At 45.9% G+C, this 20,000-nt stretch overlaps 1 protein-coding gene across 14 annotated transcripts in view; it reads left to right on the top strand.

Moving 5' to 3' along the window:
• The window catches only part of tcf7l2 (transcription factor 7 like 2), a 117,184-nt gene that overhangs the window by 81,908 nt on the left and 15,276 nt on the right, over positions 1–20,000 (top strand). For all 14 annotated transcript variants that reach the window (XM_080788825.1, XM_080788831.1, XM_080788835.1 and 11 more), the window contains 3 exons: positions 15,424–15,556; positions 18,433–18,535; positions 19,749–19,835. In XM_080788825.1, the coding sequence (XP_080644951.1) occupies positions 15,424–15,556; positions 18,433–18,535; positions 19,749–19,835 (323 nt within the window). The remainder of the gene's footprint in view (positions 1–15,423; positions 15,557–18,432; positions 18,536–19,748; positions 19,836–20,000) is intronic.

The raw sequence follows: 20,000 nt of genomic DNA on the forward strand, positions 1-20,000 counted from the left end.
GTGCCTATTTTCATAGACGGCCTCGTGCGAACGCCTAATTAATTGGCCTGTGTGCTTTTGTCAGAGCAATTATATGAGAATTTACGCATTCCCTCACACCAAAGCAGAGTTTCTTGGGTTTATATTAATTCAGATTCTATTGCCGTTAAAATTATAGTGAATTATACAAAATTAAATCAATTCAGTAATGAATGTGTTATTTTAAATTAATTGTAATTTATTTCTTAACGTGAACAATTTTTTTTTTGTAAAAATACAAATTTTGGTGGCTAAATCAATTTTGTTTTCAATTTGTTAAATTGAATCAATATCATTTTTAATTAAGTAATTTATTTCTGAACTGATCACCCGAGATCTTCAGACTTAAATATATAAATATAAATATATATATATATATATATATAAAAAAAAACAATCAATGAGATTCAAAGATATATATATTTGAAGGGAGTGGAGAAAAAAAAGTGCGATCTTAAAACAAACAAAACAAATCTTCGCAATGCCGACGGCTTTTGGAGAAATAAGAAAATGTTGCGGCGCGCTCTCTAATCTGCCCTTTTTTATTTTCGGTAAAAGCGAGCACCATCTGTATACGGGGGCTGTGATAGCGGTGTCTGGTCTAGGCCGGATCAGCACCTGGAGAACAACGGGTCAATTTAGTATGTTCATCTGAGGGTTGCTAATGGTATTAGGGTGCCGACAGGGTGGTCAGCAGGGGCCCAACGCTCCAAGGTGAGCCCACAGCTTGACCCCCATGAACTCACACACATTCACTATTGCTGGTCCACATCTGTGTTTTTGTTGTTTCTTTTTACACACACCCCCCTCTGTGCTTTTCACTTTCTTCTTCTAGTTGTGTTCTTCGGGAGCCGGGGTGAAAATTAGTCTTAACGTGATATAAATAAGACTGAATTTGCTCGTGAACCCTGGCATGAATAAGTGAAATGCAGAGAAAAGCAGTTTGCGGCGTCAGATAATGGATGGGGAAGTGCTCTCGGGCCGTACGCTAGACTTGACTTTGTGTTTGAGTCAAATTTCCCACAGTGTCGTAGACAAAAGACGTTGTGGCTTGAGGTTTGCATTTTCTAAACTAAGCAAAAGCTGCTGCAATGCTTTTGGGGGGGACAGAGGCACGGAGTAAACTTAGATGGCATGCTATCTGTTAAATGTTCCGAGGCAGGTACAGGTAAGGATGCTGGGTGATTGAGGCACATGTTTTTGGGGAAAATGCATTTTGAATATTTTAGTGGGACGTTCCCGAAAACGATTGAGGTTCAGTGGTGTGGTGTGATTTTTTTTTTCGCCTTTTGTTCCTTAGGAGCGATCAAAAACAAATTGTGCATTGTGCTGTGCAAAATTGCACAAAGTGCTGCGTCTGACAGTTGTAGATAACGGTTTGTGTGGTAAGCCACAGAGCTGGAACTGGCTGCTTGCCGTTGATGTTGATGGTGTTGGAGATGCAGAGAGAGAGAGAAGGCTCCCGGTCGGGGCTAAAAGACTGGTAGCGGGGTGGTGCTAACGGAGGCTCTCTGTGTGGTCCTCGGCTCTCTGCGCCGGGCTCCGGCAAGAACGCTGGAGGTCTTTTTAAGGCACGAAAAAGTCATGAATCTTTTATGCCAAATTTAGCGCTGGTGTTATTCGCAACACCTGTATGTTTTTTTTTACATTTTGCACCTTGGTCAGAAGAAAGCAAGAAATCCACCTCTTCATTAAAAAAAAGAGAGAGAGAAAAAAAGGGGGAAAAAAATCAAAGATAATGATTCCTTCGTTTTTTTTATCAAAAAGAGGGGGGGAAGGTGACTGACGCCTTGAAATATAAATGTTGTCTGCTGTCATCAAAAGCGCTTGCAATTTGTGATTTCAATGCTTAAATAATGGCTAAAATTATGAGTCAAAATATTTCTATTTCCCCACTCATCTTTTTTCCCCTTCTCGGAGGTTCCTGCAGCTCACGCACAATGAAATCTTGCTTCATTAAAAGTGTATTAATCTTGTCTTGTCTCCCGGGAGGTACCGTAAGATGATGTTGTGTCTTTTTCTTTAAATTGTTGGAGGAGAGGAAAAAAAATCTTCCAGATTTGGTCCCTGTCAGTCAGAAATAATTGTGTGCTTAATCTTGTCCCTGATGGATGACTTGGAGTTCAGCAATGGGCCAGCTCCAATGACAAATACAATATTAATATTCATTAACTGCTTTGACAATGCTAATTTTGATGCAGTGGTAAAGGGCCTTCCAAAGTTAGCGGCCAAAGCATCAGAGCTGCGCAAGGTGGCAAGATAATTTGTGCTGCTTTACTGAGCTGAAGGCTTTTAAAGTCTTAAGCAGGGGAAAAAAAGGCTAGGTACCACAAACAAAATAAAAGAGAAAGGGAAAAAGTTCAGACGCATTGGAAGCCGAGACTGCGGAAGTAATACGATCAAGAGGCTGCTGCGAAAATTTGACACCTCCAATGCCGCATCTTTTGAGCGAATATATATATTTTTATATTTTTATTTAAACAAAAAAAAACTTGCAGAAAAAGGAGCCTAACATGGTAAGTCAGCACATTCTCCACTTTTTTTTGTTTAATCTTTTTGATCTTTTCAATTATCGCCATTTGAAGATCAATAGTCATTTTTTTCTTGCTGTGGTTAAAAGGCTCACAGCGGTGGTATGGTGGATGGTCGGATCACGGCTTTAAGAGAGGCTTCCTCTCGTCGAGCCACCAGTTGGCCGGCTTGAATTTTCTCCTCCACTGCCAGCTCCTCCACAAGACGAGGCAGGGTCTTGTTTCCATCTATTGGTATTTTTGTTATTGTTTTAGCTGCTGTTGTTGGCTTCTTGTCTGGCGTGTTTGCCTTTGGAGTCGGGGGCTTCCTTTCCCCTCCTGTCATTTTGTCTTTAGAGAGTCCAGGCGGGAGAAGTTGGAGGTGCTAAAGCGAGAACAGTGTGACGGGCTCTTTCGGTGATAAATGTTTTTTTCTTTTTCTTCCTTAAGTTGTCTTTTGTGCGGCTGTATTTTCCCGGGCGCCCGGAATCAAAATACGAGGCTACCGATGGGGGTTAGGACCGATGCCGCACAACGCTCAGCCCCGATCGCATTACTTTCTCTAGTTCCTTCCTTTTTCTTTTTTCGGTGACACATTTCTCTTTTTTTGCCCTTCGTTTGTGTTTTTGATTTTGTATATAATTTAGTGCGACTAGCGGTGAATGGAGCGTGGCTAGTTTTGGGGATTAGTGACATGACAAGCGACACCCTGCTGCTTGAGTTTAGCCAAGTTAGGGGCAACTCCTATAGACAGCACTCCACTACCTTTATGTCAGCCAAGCAGCCCAATGAAAGCGTCGGTCTGCTCCCGCACTCTTTCTCTCCCTCTTTTTTCGTGGTTGTTCTTTCAACTTATCAAAGAAAAGAGAGATGGACACAAAAGGGTCTATTTGGGGGGGATATGAAGATGGGTGAGGGGGAGCAAGGGACTCCCGGTCAGTGTTGGAGAGGATCGGAGCAGTGTGTGTTGCGTGTGTGTGTGTGTGTGTGTATGTGTGTGTGTGTAATGAGGGGGCTGAGAGTGAGCAGTTCTGTCCGTCCGCTCGCCTTGGCGCTCCGTGCTCGGGCTCCGCTGTGTGGGAGCTTGGACGTGGCTGGCCGAGGCGTCTAACGTCGGCGTTCCTGGGCTCGCGGACGCTCTCTTATCGGCTTAACCCATCGGGCGTTAGCGAGGGGCTGCCGTAGATGAGGTGCTGCCCCCCAGTGGATTAGTGGGATGACATGGTGATGGGAGTCTGTTTGGAGTCTAGTGCACCGCGGCGAGTGCCAGCATGCTTGTTTAAACCAGGAACCGAGCAGCAGCCTGCGTTACAGCTCTTTTAAATGGTAAGCCTTTTTTCAATCTTTAGCTTCATAATGTCAACCTGTGCTTTGTTCTTCCGCTCGGTCGTTGTGCTTTTACATTTATTTTTTATTTTTTTAGATTGATTTAATTTGCAGATATTTCTGTGGCTTCCGTTTGCCAATTTATAATGGTTATGTTGCTAAGTGACAGATTGACAATTTGGGTAATGAAAGGCAGTGTTTGATTGCTTTGTCTTGACAGCCTGACAGCGAGTGTATTACTCCATGACATCAAACTAAAATACTGTTACCTTTCATTAGCTTGCAAACAACAATCTTTATTTCATATCTAGTTAATGACCAATTATGTGGTGAATTAAATACAGTTGTTGTAATTTTTGTGTGTGTGATATTTGAATAATTCCACACAATTTAACAGCCACTGTACACATTTCTGTTAGCATCCAAATCAAAATCCTTTGATTTAATTCAAGTATTGGAGCATTCTTTTACAACATGATCTTTATTTGAAAGATCATTCAATCCTTGAAAATGGTATGTATTTATTGTAATATTATAACATTTTTCTCTAAATGTATTTGTATAAAACACTGGTGTCTTCCTGCTGAAGCTGCATGCTAGGGGGTCAACACATTGAAGTTGGAACTTGTGTTTACAGTCATTTGTGCTTTTATTTCGACTAGTTTTTTATTTTTCTTCCCTCGACAAACTTTTTGTTGTGCACTTTTCTGGTGTCGTGCGAGCATGTGAGACAGTAACACAGGCCTATGGGCTTTTTTTTCTTCATTTTTTTCTTCCCCCTGTCTTCTGTGTTTGTGGCTTGGATGCCATTGTGGCGGAGGTGATTGGGAGCTGTCCATCACTCGCCTGCGAACTGGCAGTTTACTTAAGAAAGTGCATGGGGGACAAAAGGAGGGTGGCAGGAGTGTGGCGGGCCGGATGAATGGAGGGAGGGGAGGCAATTAGCCGCCACCTTGTCGGGGGCTCTTTTACTTGTCAAGCCGGAGCCCCGGCGCTATTGTCCAAGTCGTGTAAAGGACATTCCCAGGGCTTTTGTTTTGGCATTAAGGGCCTCAGGACTGCCTGCTGCAAGCCAGGAGAGAAGCAGGATGCTAATTCTGACACACGGACAGATAAAGTACAGGGAAAGAAAGAAGGAAAAGAAAAAGGGTTGCTGTGAACTTTTCAAATCCACCTTGTCTTTACTGGAGAAACAATTTGTGTTTTGATGGCCTGATTTCTGTAATTTAATTTTGATAGTATAAATTATTCTTAACCCTGTACAATTTATAGACAATCCTTGTGTGTTGCGTTAATAAGGGAGAAATTAAGAGACATTTGTTCATGAATGAATTAATCGATTAATTGTTTAAAGTGAATTTCCTCTATAATCAACATTGAAGTGGTTATTATTGTAATTAGATATTTTTTCACCAATAATACAGTATTGAGACATGCATTTCTGATTAAGGGAAATATAATGTCATGTCATGGCATCAATCAGTTGAAAATAATCTAATAATAATAATCTTTAAACGGATATTTCTGCACTTCTTCAAACGTGTGTGTGTGTGTGTGTGTGTGTGTGTGTGTGTGTGTGTGTGTGTGTGACACACACACACACACACACACACACACACACACACACACACACACACACACACACACACACACACACACAATAATATAGATGTATTGGTAAAGCACCTCTGTTGAATTACCATTTTTTTCTAAAGAGACCATGACCACATAAAAGACCACAAGAGTACATGCTATTGTAACCGGATAACGGAACATTAAACGTTAATTGCAGCCTTAATTTCTGTGCACACCAATACAGTCAGCCAGCCACATTTTCTGGCTTGTCCTTTTGCACCTGGTCAAAAACCCTTAAGCCGCTCTCCTCCACAGGAGCAGTTCAATATTGGAGCTAATACGTGAACCAAAATCATTGTAGAGGGAAAGAGAGCAGAGGGGCTTGTGGATTGGTCCGCCGTCAGAGGAGCCGACAGGGACCGCTCAGGTGGAGAGGAGAGAAGAGTCCTACCATATATCCCACATTCTGTGAATACAGTGTCTTAAACACTGTATAATTTTTTCCTCTCTCCAGACCAAATCTCTTTGCCAAAAATAGCCAATCTACAAGCCGCTCACAACTTGTAGATCAGCTATTTTTGGCTAATGTGGTTATGGTTAACCACTTAAGCCCTACTTTATAGTTCGGCTGGGACTCGTTTTGAGTTGGTAGACTGGCTATTTAAAATATATATATACTTGTGTGTATATATAGGAATAATTAGAAACATTTCGGAAACTCTTGACAAATTGAATATATTTTTTGGGACACCAGGGTTAAAGTGGATAATTTATTTTATTTTTGTAAGAAGGAAAGAAAGCTGAGTAGATGCCAAGCAGAGTTACTGTAGATGCCAAGTCCTGAGAGATGGTGGTGGGGGGGGGGGGGTGGGATATCACATAGATAAATGACTGTTGGTCACACTTTGCTGAGCCTGCCCTCCCTTTGTGCATGTTGTTGTGTCTAGTTTCTCGATCTTTCTCTTGTTTCTCTCCTATCTCTTTCTGTTGCCTTCTTCTCTCGTCTTTGTCTCTGTCTCTCCCTTCGCTCGCTTTACCTTGTTGTAGCCAACGCTTTTCAAGCTGCCAGTTCAACTCTGGGCGTCCTGGAGGCACAGCAAGGCACGCACACACATATATGCGCGTGCGTGCGCGCGCACACACACACACACACACACACACACACACACACACACACACACACAATACATTATTCTTAGAAACACTCACACACAAACATATTATTATTAACAAAATATAAATTTGTGTGTAGTATACATCGTGTGTGTGTGTGTGTGTGTGTGTGTGTGTGTGTGTGTGTGTGTGTTTATATAAAAATATATTAGGGATGCACCGAAAAGGAAATTCTTGGCCGAAACTGAATACCGAATATAGGAAACAGTTGGCCGAAAACCGACTACAGAATATCTGAATATGATTCATATTATATATATATTTTCCTACCATTGCTGTCATGGCCGTACCTGATTTATGGCAAAATAAAAGGTTATCGTAAAACTTAACTTAAATAATAATCACTATTATGGGTCCATAAAACATTTATTCAGCTCTTTTGAATGCATTAATTGCGTACACTATTCAGTGATATATTTTCTGAAAATGCATTTTCAGAAAAACTTCAGAAAATGCAATTTTCTGCCGAATATTTTCTGCCGAATATTTTCTGCGGCCGAATATTCGGTGCATCACTAATAATATATATAGATATATAATGTTTTTCTCACTCATGCACTCACGCAGTGTCACTGCTAGTGCTTCCTGTCGTCGTCAAAACCTTTCTCCCCCCCGGCGATGAAGAGGAGATAGCGCCGGTGGTCTGCCGTGGTTTACAGAGCAAAGGATTCTGGGCTGTGGCGCGGTGGGTTTGTTTGTTTGTTTGACTGTCGGGGAATGAGTGTCATTCATTCAGAGTGTGTGTGTGTGTGTGTGTGTGTGTGTGTGTGTGTGTGTGAGAGTAGCAAGACTAGGCCTTAGGCCCCCCCCCCCCTTCAACACCCAACCGCTACTACGTCCTCTAATGACACAACCTTAAGGGAACAATGGTCGTCCGTCGGATCACGGGAACACAGCAGGGGGTGTAGACAACACAACACACACACTCTCATGGCCAGCCTGGGTGCTCCACACTCGCACACCCACGAGGGCGCAGGCACGCCACTGGAGAATTATCGGGCAGGCTTTTCTCAGGCCGGAACGGGGGGAGGCGCGGGTGTTGTTGGTGGTGGTGGTGGTGAGGGGCAGGTCGGGGTCATGCACCCCATGGATGGAGCGCTGGTCGGGCCGGAGGAGGAGAGGGGAGGCGAGCAGGGAGCCGGGAGCTCCGAGGCCCTCGCACTCTCTCTCCTCCGGCAGGTGGGAGGGTGGCAGTGGCACCTTAATCTCAGCAGCTGGGTGAGTTAACACTGCAACTACCCCCCCTGCTTCTCTCTCTCTCTCTCTCTCTCTTTCCCCCTCTCCATCCCTCTCTCTCTGTTGCAGCTGTTTATCTTATCATTAAAGTCGTAGCACAAGACAGGTTCACGTAGCATCTTGGTGCTGCTGGTGGTAGAAAGGGTGGGGGGGTGGGGGGAGAGTAGGACTGGCACTGGTGGCCATCTGCTTTTAAAGATCGTTTCTTATCTGGTATATTCTATTATTGGAGCAGGTGTGTGGGTGTGCATGCATGCGTGTGTGTGTGTGTGTGTGTGTGTGTGTGTGTGTGTGTGTGTGTGTGTGTGTGTGTGTGTGTGTGCGTGCGCGCGTTGCATTATTCATCTTCGGTGTGTTAGCTTGTGATAGTGTGCTTTTTTCATTTTATATTCTAGTAAACACTGACTGACAAGCTGATGATATTTGATGCCACAAATAATTGCGTTCTTATATCATTTCCTTAGGCGCTCGCAGATAAACAATTGGAGAAAATACTTATATTATAGAATATTATAATTAGAACTTGTTTTTTTTTACGTGAAATAAACATGTATTTTGCGGACACTTTTGCGGATGATCCAAATTCCAATGTGTAATTTCCCCCGACATTCAGTTGACTTGCCTAAAACAGTTGATCTACATATGTTGGCTTGTAGATCCGTTGTTTTCGGCAAGCGATAAATTAGGCTCCTCTAAGTCGGGTAGGACAACTCAAAGGGCTGTTCACCATATTACAATAAAAAGGATTTGGCGCACACGCGTGTTATTTAGAGAGTACAACCCAACATCACTCAATGTACGTATATACAGTATATATATATAAGCAATTTTCAGCACGGTTTTATTTTTCCGCGACACATTAGCAACGAGTCCCCTCTCTCTGCAATTCTATTTGATGACGGGAAGATGGCAAGAAAAGCTAAAATGGTGCTGAATGACTCGCATGCTGCCGGTAGGAGATGGGGGGGGGGGGGTGGGGGGGGGGGGGGTGGGGGGGGGGGGAGTAAAAGGCTCTGGCCCACATAATATTTTTGTTCGCCGCTCTGATCAAGCAGCCGGCGTGTCAGTGCAGCAAAGTGAATAGATTAACTTTTAAATACGCCGTGGTCTCGGGAGCCCCCCCTCGGCCCTCCGAGACGCCGTGTCTCTCCTGTCTCTGTGAGAAGACTGATCAACACCTCTCTGTGTCGCACCAAAACAGTGGGGCCGGACCCATTTGTGGGTCGTGCCGACACATTGTTATGGGTCACTTTATTTATGTTTTCCTACATTTTAGTTTTTAATTATTTTTTTAAACAATTAAAAAAAAAAAAAAGCATTCCAAAAAAAGCATTATTCTTTTCAATCCTTTCATGAAGAAATCCAAGAAAAGTTTGAGAAACTCCATTAATTAGAAAACAAATGTTTAAGAAGTAGTGAAAATAGCCGATAATCTGGGTACCGGCGAGACATAAAATTTCTCTTCTGTAGCATATCAGCCCCTAAATCTAAATGCCTTTTTCATCACGCCATTCTCCTTTTGTAATTTCACAAGGATTTTCCTCCTTATTAATCCAGAAATAAATATAAATATAGATTTTGTTATGTAAAGTAATATATAGTCACATTTTGGCTCTGAGAAATCTCAGATGCGTGGGCGCATGTCCTAAGATGTTGAGGTTGAGTGATGACTTTTGATTGACATGTTTTGATCGGGTTGACATTGATTGAACTCGGTGCTAAAGGTAATATTTTGAGCGTGTGTACGAGTACGTGTGTGTGTGTGTGTGTGTGTGTGTGTGTGTGTGTGTGTGTGTGTGTGTGTGTGTGTGTGTGTGTGTGTGTGTGTGTGTGTGTGTGTGTGTGTGTGTGTGTGTGTGTGTGTGTGTGTGTGCAGGCTGGCACGACGCTGGTACGTTTGCTCACAGATTAAGATCTCCAGCCTGGAGGGGGCAGTACTCGGGTATTCTTCCTCCCCAAGGACAAACTCTTTTGCAGAGGAGCTGGAGATTCCATCAAGGCAAACATCTGAATTCATTCACACTGATGGCAGCAGTTTGTACTATTCGTTGTAATCTCCTCCTCCTCTCCGGCAAACACAAACACAAATCATTCTTCCTGACACTGTGTGCCTGTGCGTGCGTGCGTGCGTGCGTGCGTACGTACACGTGCTTTATGCATGGTGCACGGTGCCTTTGGACGCAGGGGGGCGCTCAGGCAGCCCTTTCTGCTTGCTTTGGAATTTGCAGGTCTGAGAGAGCCCCCCCACACCCCCATCCATCACCATGCTGTCAGCCCCCACCACACGTCACGTCTCTCTCTCTGTCTCTCGCTCGCGGTCCTGTCCTCCTTCCTCCGGCCCCCAACCCACTACAGCTCATTAGAGCCCCCCGCGAGCCCCTGTGACAACTCATCATATCATGACATAAAGCAGAGAGAGGGAGAGGGAGAGAGAAAGAGGCCTTATGGGGCCTCCAGTGCTGTCGTGCCCCCCCCACTACCCCTGCCGTCCCTTCTCTCCGCCGCCCTAAACCCACAGGTCAGCAAGGTCAACCACCTTCACATTTAGGTCTCAGATTGGCGCTGGGAGGTGCCACCGGGCGGAAATGCAAGGGCAACAGCTTTTTCCTGTCGGGGACCCCCACCCCACCTCCCCCCCCCTCTTCCCTCTCTCTCTCTCTCTCTCTGTCTCTCTATCTCTCTCAGTCCCTCTGCCCTGCTGTCACTTTCTCAGCCCCCCAGAGGGCTGAGATGAAGGCCGTTCATTTGTCCACATCACAGGCCTGCAGAAGTGCCTGTAGGTTCCTGCGTGCATTTGTTTTTACCTATAGTCACAAATGTATCACTCCAGGTGCTGCTGCTCGCAACACAGAAAGGCTTTTTTATTGATTCCTGAAATCTCTGAGAGAGGGAGAGAGAGAGAGAGAACAGGATGAATGAACATCTCTGAGAGAGGGAGGGAGAGAGAGAGAGAGAACATCTCTGAGAGAGGGAGAGAGAGAGAGAGAGAGAGAACAGGATGTGAGGTTTTTTTTCGCCCCCTCTGCGTAGTTGTCTGTGGCCAGTGAACCTATGGGAGGCCTCCTGTGGTTGGGTGGCTGGAGATACTTTCTAAAGGTCAGGGGTCAACCAGTGATGACGTGTGTGTGTGTGTTGTCTTATATTCAGCTGCTGTGCTATTTTGGGGACTGTAAATCTGCCAAATGTGGACACTTGGAAATATTGCACAGCTGTGTGTGTGTGTGTGTGTGTGTGGTGGGGGTGTGTGTGTGTCTTTGACAACATGTACTTGTGTATAGTTGTATACTTCTAATGAGGGGGGGTGGCGAGCAGGTCGGACATGCAGGAAGTTATCTTTGTCTCGTTTTGTCTTTTGTCGGAGTGAAGTGAGTGAAGACTCCCACGTAGGTGGCCTTTGTTGCACTGTGTTCCCTGGACCGGTCCCAGGGGTCTGCAGGGCCCTCTGTCCAGGCAGGTGCACCTTCACACTGACCCAGGGTCTGCAGGGCCCTCTGCCCAGGCAGGTGCACCTTCACACTGACCCAGGGTCTGCAGGGCCCTCTGACCAGGCAGGTGCACCTTCACACTGACCCAGGGTCTGCAGGGCCCTCTGACCAGGCAGGTGCACCTTCACACTGACCCAGGGTCTGCAGGGCCCTCTGACCAGGCAGGTGCACCTTCACACTGACCCAGGGTCTGCAGGGCTCTCTGCCCAGGCAGGTGCTTGTGTGTGTACAGTAGGTGTAAGTTGTACATCACTGGGATTGTGGGATTGTGGGATTTGGGAACAAGCCTGGCGAAGACCTGTAACACCCAGGAGACAACGCTCTGTGTCAACGTGAGTTGTGAGTGATGAAGTGATATCCTGTATAACATGCAGTAGACAGCAATGGCGGTTAATGGAGCCTCTTAATAGTTCCTCAAAGTTAGCAGCAAACACAAGCGGCACAGTAGAGATTGCAGCAGAACGAACCATTTGTGATGCACTTTTAAAAGTTACGATGTTTAGAGAATCAGATTGTACACTATGAGCACATCTGAAATGTACACATAAGTGGAACTATTTGACGTACGGTATTGACGGTCTTGAGCATTTTGGACGCCCGTTATCGTGACTCACTCTAAACATTGAAATGAACATTCAGGACTTTGCGGTGTAGCATGTGGTGGAACTTCTTTCCCCTCTTATATCTGTAAGATAGGTGATTAGAGGAAAGGACAGTGGCTAGAAGTAGCCAAGTGGTCAGATAGGTGGGCCACGTGCATTTTAATGATTACTGATGGATAATGGACTGTTCTGGCTTAGATCAATGGAACCAATGTAGTATACTTTAAGTTCGTATTATAATTTTTAAGGTTTTAAGAGAACAAACACTGACATTTCCTATGTCCAGCTTTTAGTGTGAGTGCAAACACAAACATTGCATAACACAAACATTTAAGACGAAGGTGACCTGAGGATGCAAAGTTTGATTGGCCGGAAAGATATGAGCGCCCCTCACTTCACACGGGTGTGATTTTTGAGGGGCAGCGGCTTTTCTAAACACAGTGCAACTGTTTTAATTCAGCTCTGGGCTGATATATATATCACAAATTCAGTTGTCATCTTACATGGTCATGGTGAACAGATGAGTTTTTTTAAACATTGTATCATGGATAAGATAAATTGACAAATGAATTCATGAAGTATATTTATTTTTTATTGGATGATGTACGACGACAAGACCACCCCTCACTTCACACGGGTGTGATTTTATTTAATTGAATTTAATAATGTTATCAATACATTTTGTGGGCCCACTTGCTATATCCTCACGGCCCACAAAGTGGGCCCCAGACCGCAGGTTGAGAACTGCAGAGCCAGACTGTTGCATATTGCTCTGAGCTTTTCAGCCCCCCCAAAAAAGCGTGCTCTGGTAGCCAAGTGACTATGATGTAAATTGGTTGGCTTCTCTCCTCTCTCTCTCTCTCTCTCTCTCTCTCTCTCTCTCTCTCAGTCTGTGTGCGTGTCTCTCTCTCACTCTGTCTCTCTCTCACTCTCTCACCCTCTGTCTAAATGTGGGCTCAGTGGATGAGCGCGGTGAACTGTCCTCTCAATGGCCAGGGCCCCGCGGACAAAAGAACCCATTTAAATGGCCACTAAAGCCTTTCAGCGGCGAGAGAATTGACAACATTCTTTCACATCATTACTGAGGAGGGGAGGAGCGCACAGGGACAGGAAGGGCTGCAAAGGAGGTTATGAGAGGGGGGGGGGGGGGGAGACCGAAAGAGGGACGTCCAGGCCAGGTCATCGGAGGTGTGTGGCAGCTGGCACGACTCCAGTGATTTACATCATCTCTGCTTCTCTCTTTTCTTTTCCTTATTTCTCTGTCTGTATATAAATGTATCCTAGATGTGTAGATCAGATCAGGAGGCGTCGTCATAGCAGGAAGGAATGCCTCGGTTTGTGTTCCTTTTTAATGAGATCTATTCTACCAATGCGCGCCCCCCCCCCCCACACACACACAGACACACACCTCCCCTTTGCATCTCTCTCTCTCTCTCTCTCTCTCTCTCTCTCTCTCTCTCTCTCTCTCTCTCTCTCTCTCACTCTCTCTCTCTCTCTCTCTCTCTCTCTCTCTCATGGTCTTTTCAGCTCAGGGCTGTGAATGAGTCCCATGGGTCCTCCTCTCTCCGTCTCCCTGGAGTTCTCCTGGGCTTCATTAATGTTTCATTGGGACCATGGCAATAGGGAATACACCCCCATACCCCCTCTCTCTCTCTATATACCCCCTCGCTCCCACCCTTCTTCTCCTCGCTAGAGGATTGAGGTTTAGAATCGGCAGCCTCGTACGCTCCCTCCATACAGTCAGTGGGATGGGGGGTGTGGGTGCGGGTGCTTCAATCACCCGTGTTAGAATTTGCCCACCAAATGGTGGGTGGATGAGGCTTCAGCGGCAGAGCTACTGAAGCAGCTATGCAGTGTGTTGTTTCTCTCGTAAGCCCCCGGTTTATACTTAGTCACACGGTGGTGTCCCGGACGTCCGCGCCGTGTCGCAGGCTTTTAGGCCGAGGCTATTTGCGGGCGGCGGGAGACACCAGCGCGCAGCTAAGTATAAATCAGGGGGGGCTTAAGCCTGGAGCGGCCCGCGGAGATGATTGGGTTTCATTATATTAAGCTCCGCACGCGTTTATCTGGCCCTGGGCTTCACGGCTTCCTGCATTTGTATAGTCAATGAGCGTTGGGCCCCGAACATGTAGCGTCTTACGTATGCATGATGCATGTATGCATGCGTGTGCGTGTATCTATCTATGTATGTATGCCCCCCTGCCAACATCTAGTCCCATTAACGCGCCTTCAGCGTCCATTGGAAACGTGCCACGGTGGTTTTCTTTAGCCCTCAGTCTGGGTTTGGGCTGCTAGTACTAATGAGGGCTGTTTGGGCTGGACGAGAGCCCGACTGAACAAACACGCACATGTCACACACACACACACACACACACACACACACACACACACACACACACATATATGCAGACACACGCATCCAGACTCTCACACGGAGCTGAGCCCATCATTCATGTTATGATAAGCCTGATTAGCGGTGCTTGTTGGTCTGCTGAGGGCAGTCTGAGGAAGTGTGGATAAAGAGGTGAGAGTCAGAGGAGCGCTAATCTGGTTATCTTGTGGTTGGGGACTGTGTGTGTGTGTGGGGGGGGGGGGCTGATGAGTGCGGCTGAGCTGTGGTTAACATCGGGCCCACGGCTCCACACACACACACACACACACACACACACACACACACACACACACACACACACACACAGACCCCTAAAGCGCCACTGTAATCTTTGGCTAATTGAAAAGGAAAAAGAGAGGGGGGAGTCTACACCACTTAGGAGCACAAAAAGCAGATTACATTGCTTAAACTAATTTGGCCAAAATGCAGAAATGGATTTTCTTGCCTCCCACCCACCAGCCCAAACCCCTCGTTTTTTCTTTTTTTTGCTCCAGTCTTTACCCCTTTTATTACAATAGTGCCTATCCTGTGTGAAGCAGACCCTGGGGGGATAGGGGGAGCAGCGAGGAGGAGGAGGAGGAGGGGAGAGAGGAGAGGAGAACGCTGACTGCCGCTGCTAATGACTGGATTTACACGCGCTGGCTTGATTTAGTGGTTTGCAGATTGATCGATCACCGCCACCGCGGTGGTTAGCGGTCCCTCGTCACACGTACCAGCTCTGAATGTGAAATGGCAGCAACACCCCCCCCCTCCTCCCTCCGCCCCGCCAGCCAGCCCTCAATCCGTTTAGATTGCATTACTGGATTCCGGGGGTGACACCACAGAAGTGTTCTTAATTACAAACCGCACTATTTTCACTGTGGTGGCGTGGTTGGTTTGGCCCGCAGACAGCATCCAGAATTTGATAGGCCTTGTTGCGACGAGAGCCTTCCCTCTCAGCCAAGATGTAATTCTGTGGCAGGCGCCTGCAATCTCCTACCCCCTAACCCAAATATTAACACCCAGGCCTTCTCTTTTTTCTCTCCCTCCTTCCCCCCCCCTCTCTCTCTCTCTCTCTCTCTCTCTCTCTCCTTCTCTCTCTCACTCCCTCCTTCTCTCTCGTTCAGTCTAATAAGGTCCCAGTGGTACAGCACCCTCACCATGTGCACCCGCTCACGCCTCTGATTACGTACAGCAATGAGCACTTCACACCGGGGAACCCACCACCCCACCTACAGTCAGACGTGGATCCAAAAACAGGTACGAGTTGACTCAACATGCACGCACGCACGCACACACTGTCTGCCATTCATTCCTACAAGTGACAGGTCTCACAGTGGAGGCCGCAGCTCTCAAGGGAGGGGCACCAGATAGGCCATTTGTAAAGAGGAAAAGGGGGGGGGGGATCGTAAAAAGGTAAATTAAAAAAATACAAATACAATCATGTAATTTTAGAAATGGCTAAATAACAACCTTACAAGCTCACACCGTGATGTGATTCTTACTTAAGCCGTATACTTAGAGCGTCGCAGTCCCGCCCCCTTTCATGACGACGCTAGGCCCAGGAAATTAATCCCAGACATTTCATAAAGTATTTAATTAAAGACTTTTCAAGCGTCGTACGAAGCCAAGTCGTGACAAATCATGACAACAACACAATATTTTGGACCAAACAAATAATTACAAAGAAGAAAAACAACAACAAAAAGTTTTTTTCTACTTTCTAATTCTTTGTTTGGCCCAAAACATTGTGTTTATTGTCATGATTTGTCACGACAAGAGTTGACTTTGTTCGCGGCGTAAACGTCTTTAAATAAATACTTTCTGAAAAGTCTATGAGGAAAATTAACAGGGATTTGTTTTCCGGGTCTCTCGAGGGGGCGGGACTGCGACGCTCTATAGGGCGGCTGCTGCAGCCAGCGGCTATGGCTATTTTGGGGTTTTTGGCATTGAAAGATTTGCTAACCCCCTGCTCTAAGTCTACCAAATAAACTTATCATCTCATGAAGGGATACCTTGGGATATCTCTTCTTCATCTTTTTTTTTTTCTTTTTCATCTTTTCCTCCTTTGCCAGCCTAAAATGTAATTCTCTACTGATGCTCAGGTTCACTGAAAAGTCACGGCAGGCTGTTTGCTGCTGTGTGTTGGAAAGGAGACACATTCTCTCCACATCCTTGTGACAAGGGACCCACCAAGTTGAAAAACCCCATGTGTTATGGATGCAGCACTGCTGTCATTAGTTATGGATTTGATGAAAAATGTTTTGGACTGGGTTGACGAAAAGGGAGCGGGACCTGCCCACAGCCCCTACTCCCACAACCATTCAACTTATATTTTTTGAGCAATTTCACTTCATTTCCACGACAATTTTGTCAAAACATTTCCTCTCGTTATTTATTTTCCCTGGGAAACGCACAGCCTTTCAGGTTAATGTACTTTCAGTGTGGTGAATTATGTCCTGCTTTTATCCAGTGGTCTCTAGTGGATTTTGGTAATTTGTTTTTAGGTAATAATGTTCCCATATTAAGATCGTCCTCACAAAGGGCCAATAACGAGCCCAGCTGCTGTTTAATGTACTGCTTAATGGTGCTGCTTAATTGAGCTTAGTGTTTAATTAATGAATGAGCTATGCTAGGACTTGGAACACTGCAATGTGATAATGTCGCCGGTGGGCTTTTCTGTTGACGTAACTTGCCTTAGTTAACACAGTAATGCAGAGATAAGCAGGTCCTTTAAAAAAAAAAAACATCTGCTTTGCCCATATCCTGTCTTTATTTTGCCGTCTTTATATTTAAATGCTACATTTGGACGCAGCCTAGTAAATATGTCCACTCTGGACACAAACTGTTCCACAGGCAGCCGTTGTCGAACACTGGCGGGAAACTTTGGCCCCTGTCTCGTTGCTGTTTGCATACCTGGCTCCAACTCCGGGACTCTGGGTGTGGTCGCTCAGCCGTCGAGGACTGATTTGTGAGAGCAGACCTCGGCTCTGTGGAACTGCTCAACTTGCTCCGCTTACTGGCTCCAAAACTGCACTCCAGCAACAGCTGCAACAGCAGGCCAGATGTAACAGAATGCCCCTTGCAAAGAAAAGTCCCTCTGTTACCAGGCTACGCTTTTTCTGCTCATCCAGTATTCCCTTTGTCATGAAAGAGTTATTTTCAATGCAGAACATGTACAGTAACATGAACCTTTTTCTCGGGGCATTTTCATTCAGCGCGGCCCGCTGATGACGTTTCTTTTCTCTGCCTCTCAGCTGCCATGGAAAGCGAGTGGTGACGTTTTGGTGATCGATGTCCCCAAGGTGGACAGGTGTTGTTAAATGCAGGGACTAAGCTGGACTATTCGAGATGCAACCGTGAAATGCCCTCGCTACAGGGAGAGAGCAGGATCGGCGGCTCGTGGTGACCCACCTTGCGCACCGAACTTGTGTCTTGTTATAAAAACCGTCACAGTATTGCGTTTCGCTCGCTCCTGAAACATCAATAGTTTCCCATGGTTAATCTACTGATTCAGTAGACAAATTGCAACAAGAATGATGATGCTGGTGTAAAGCCCTCTCCCTCCACCAACACGTGCCGCTGTCGCCTCAAAGGCCTTTGATCAGGTGGCGTGATTTTAGCACCGTGTGTACATTGTGAACACAGGAGCAGGGGGAAGGGGGAGGGGGGGTTCCCCCATCTGCTCCTCCTACTCCTCTTCATCAGCCGCTCTGTGCACTCGTTGGGTTGTGAATAGGGTTGGGATCCAGAAGCCGGAGGAACTGGATCCAACATTGAGGAACCCAGAGTAGGTTCCATTCCAGGCATCGGTTTATCACACTGTCAGAGATGGTATTTGGACTTGATGTCTGCTATACAATTGCAATACCGGTGGTTCTCGAGGACCACCATAACTCAGAGGGTGTACAAATGGAACCAAGTTGACCTAAGGGTCCATTTGGAACCCCCCTTTTGGAAAAGTTAAATCGGGCCGTGAAAGGGAATCGTTAAGGAACCGGAATTGTTAGAATCCTAAAGGATCCCAACCCTAGTTGTGTCAGATATTGTATGGTGACAGATGTTAGTTTGATAAGAGAATTTGATATCTGATAACTCATTTCCTTCTCTCTCTCTCTCTCTCTCTCTCCCTCCAGGAATCCCAAGGCCACCACATCCTCCAGACATATCTCCTTATTATCCACTGTCGCCAGGCACAGTCGGCCAAATCCCCCATCCGCTAGGATGGTTAGTACCACAGTAAGTAACGCCCACTTAAAAAAAAAAAAATATATATATATATATATATATATATATAATATATATATATATACACACAATATTCTTCCTATCTGTTTCTAGTGCAGTCGCTCATCTGAATGGAGTGAATGACAAAGCTAATCTACTGTAATAGTATGGAGCACATATTCTGTATAGACTGATGGCCATCTGACTTAACGGTCGTGTTTACAGCACAAATGACTAAAACATGTTGATGTTACTGTGTTACATGTTCATTATTATAAAATGTAATAATATTGTACTAGTATATATATATGTGTATAGGAACATTTTGTTTAGTTGTAGAAGCTGCATGTCTCTCTCCTCCCCTCGTCCTGACATGGTATCTCTATTTCAACTGGTCTGGGCTCTGTTAGAGCTCTGGTTGACCATACGACCAGAGAGGGGACTCTTACATCACTTCCCTGAACCACAGAAAGCCTCTGACTGACTCCCAGGCCTCAGAAGCCAAATTGCATGTACCTCAGGCCCCCACCATACACCAACTTGGCTTCTTTATGGCAAACACTATTTTGCATGTCTCTGTATGGTCCAATTAGAGTAATGAACCGTGATTGCCAGTATTTTACCCACAATTCCACATGGGGGCTCTCCCCTGGTAACTCTTGTCAACACTTGTTAATATGACAAAAGGCTACAAATTAAGCTCTGTTAATTTAATGTTTTCTCACCGCGATCTAAATACCGGGAGAGGCCCCGAGCGCCGCGCCGGCGCCCTTTGATTCAGCCGCACTTTATTTTGGTATAAATTTACATTCATTATTGTTTGTCTTTGGATGTGTAGACCTCAATTAGCGTGACGGCTCCATTAAAAGGGAGCCGCGCTTCGTCTTTAATTATCACAACAAAACACCTAGTTCCAGCTCTGGGAGAACGGGGGCCCCGGCTCTGTCGACACCGAGCGCGGGGTTATGAAATTTAATTAGCCACTCCTATCAAGATTTGTGGCATTCAAATTGTTCAGAGTTCTCCCCCTCACTTTGATCTGCTCGCCGCAATCCCCTAGATTTTTGTCCTGATCAAATGAGAATAAAGGGTCTCTGGGTGGAGAGAGGAGAGAGACAGGGGGCTTTACCTTCTTCTCTTCCGTCAGTTCTGTTCTTTTACCTTCTCTCCTTTTCTCCCCCTCCACCTCACCTCACCCGCCCGCCCCTCCCTCCTTCCTTCGCAGGCAAGGTCAACCTGTTTATCCAATCACAACAGGGGGTTTCAGACACCCCTACCCGACTGCACTCACTGTAAACGCATCCATGTCAAGGTGAGTTGAGCCCTGGGAGACGAACGTGTGCACGCATGCACACACACACACACACACAGACACACAGACACGTACGTCCCTGTAAAGGAGTAAACTGAGGCCAGTGAACAGGCGTCTCTCGCACGCACGCATGCACACAGACACAGAGAACGGCAACAACAACCT

The sequence above is a fragment of the Protomyctophum bolini genome (genome assembly GCF_963924005.1).
Source record: "Protomyctophum bolini genome assembly, chromosome: 18".
NCBI lineage: Eukaryota > Metazoa > Chordata > Actinopteri > Myctophiformes > Myctophidae > Protomyctophum > Protomyctophum bolini.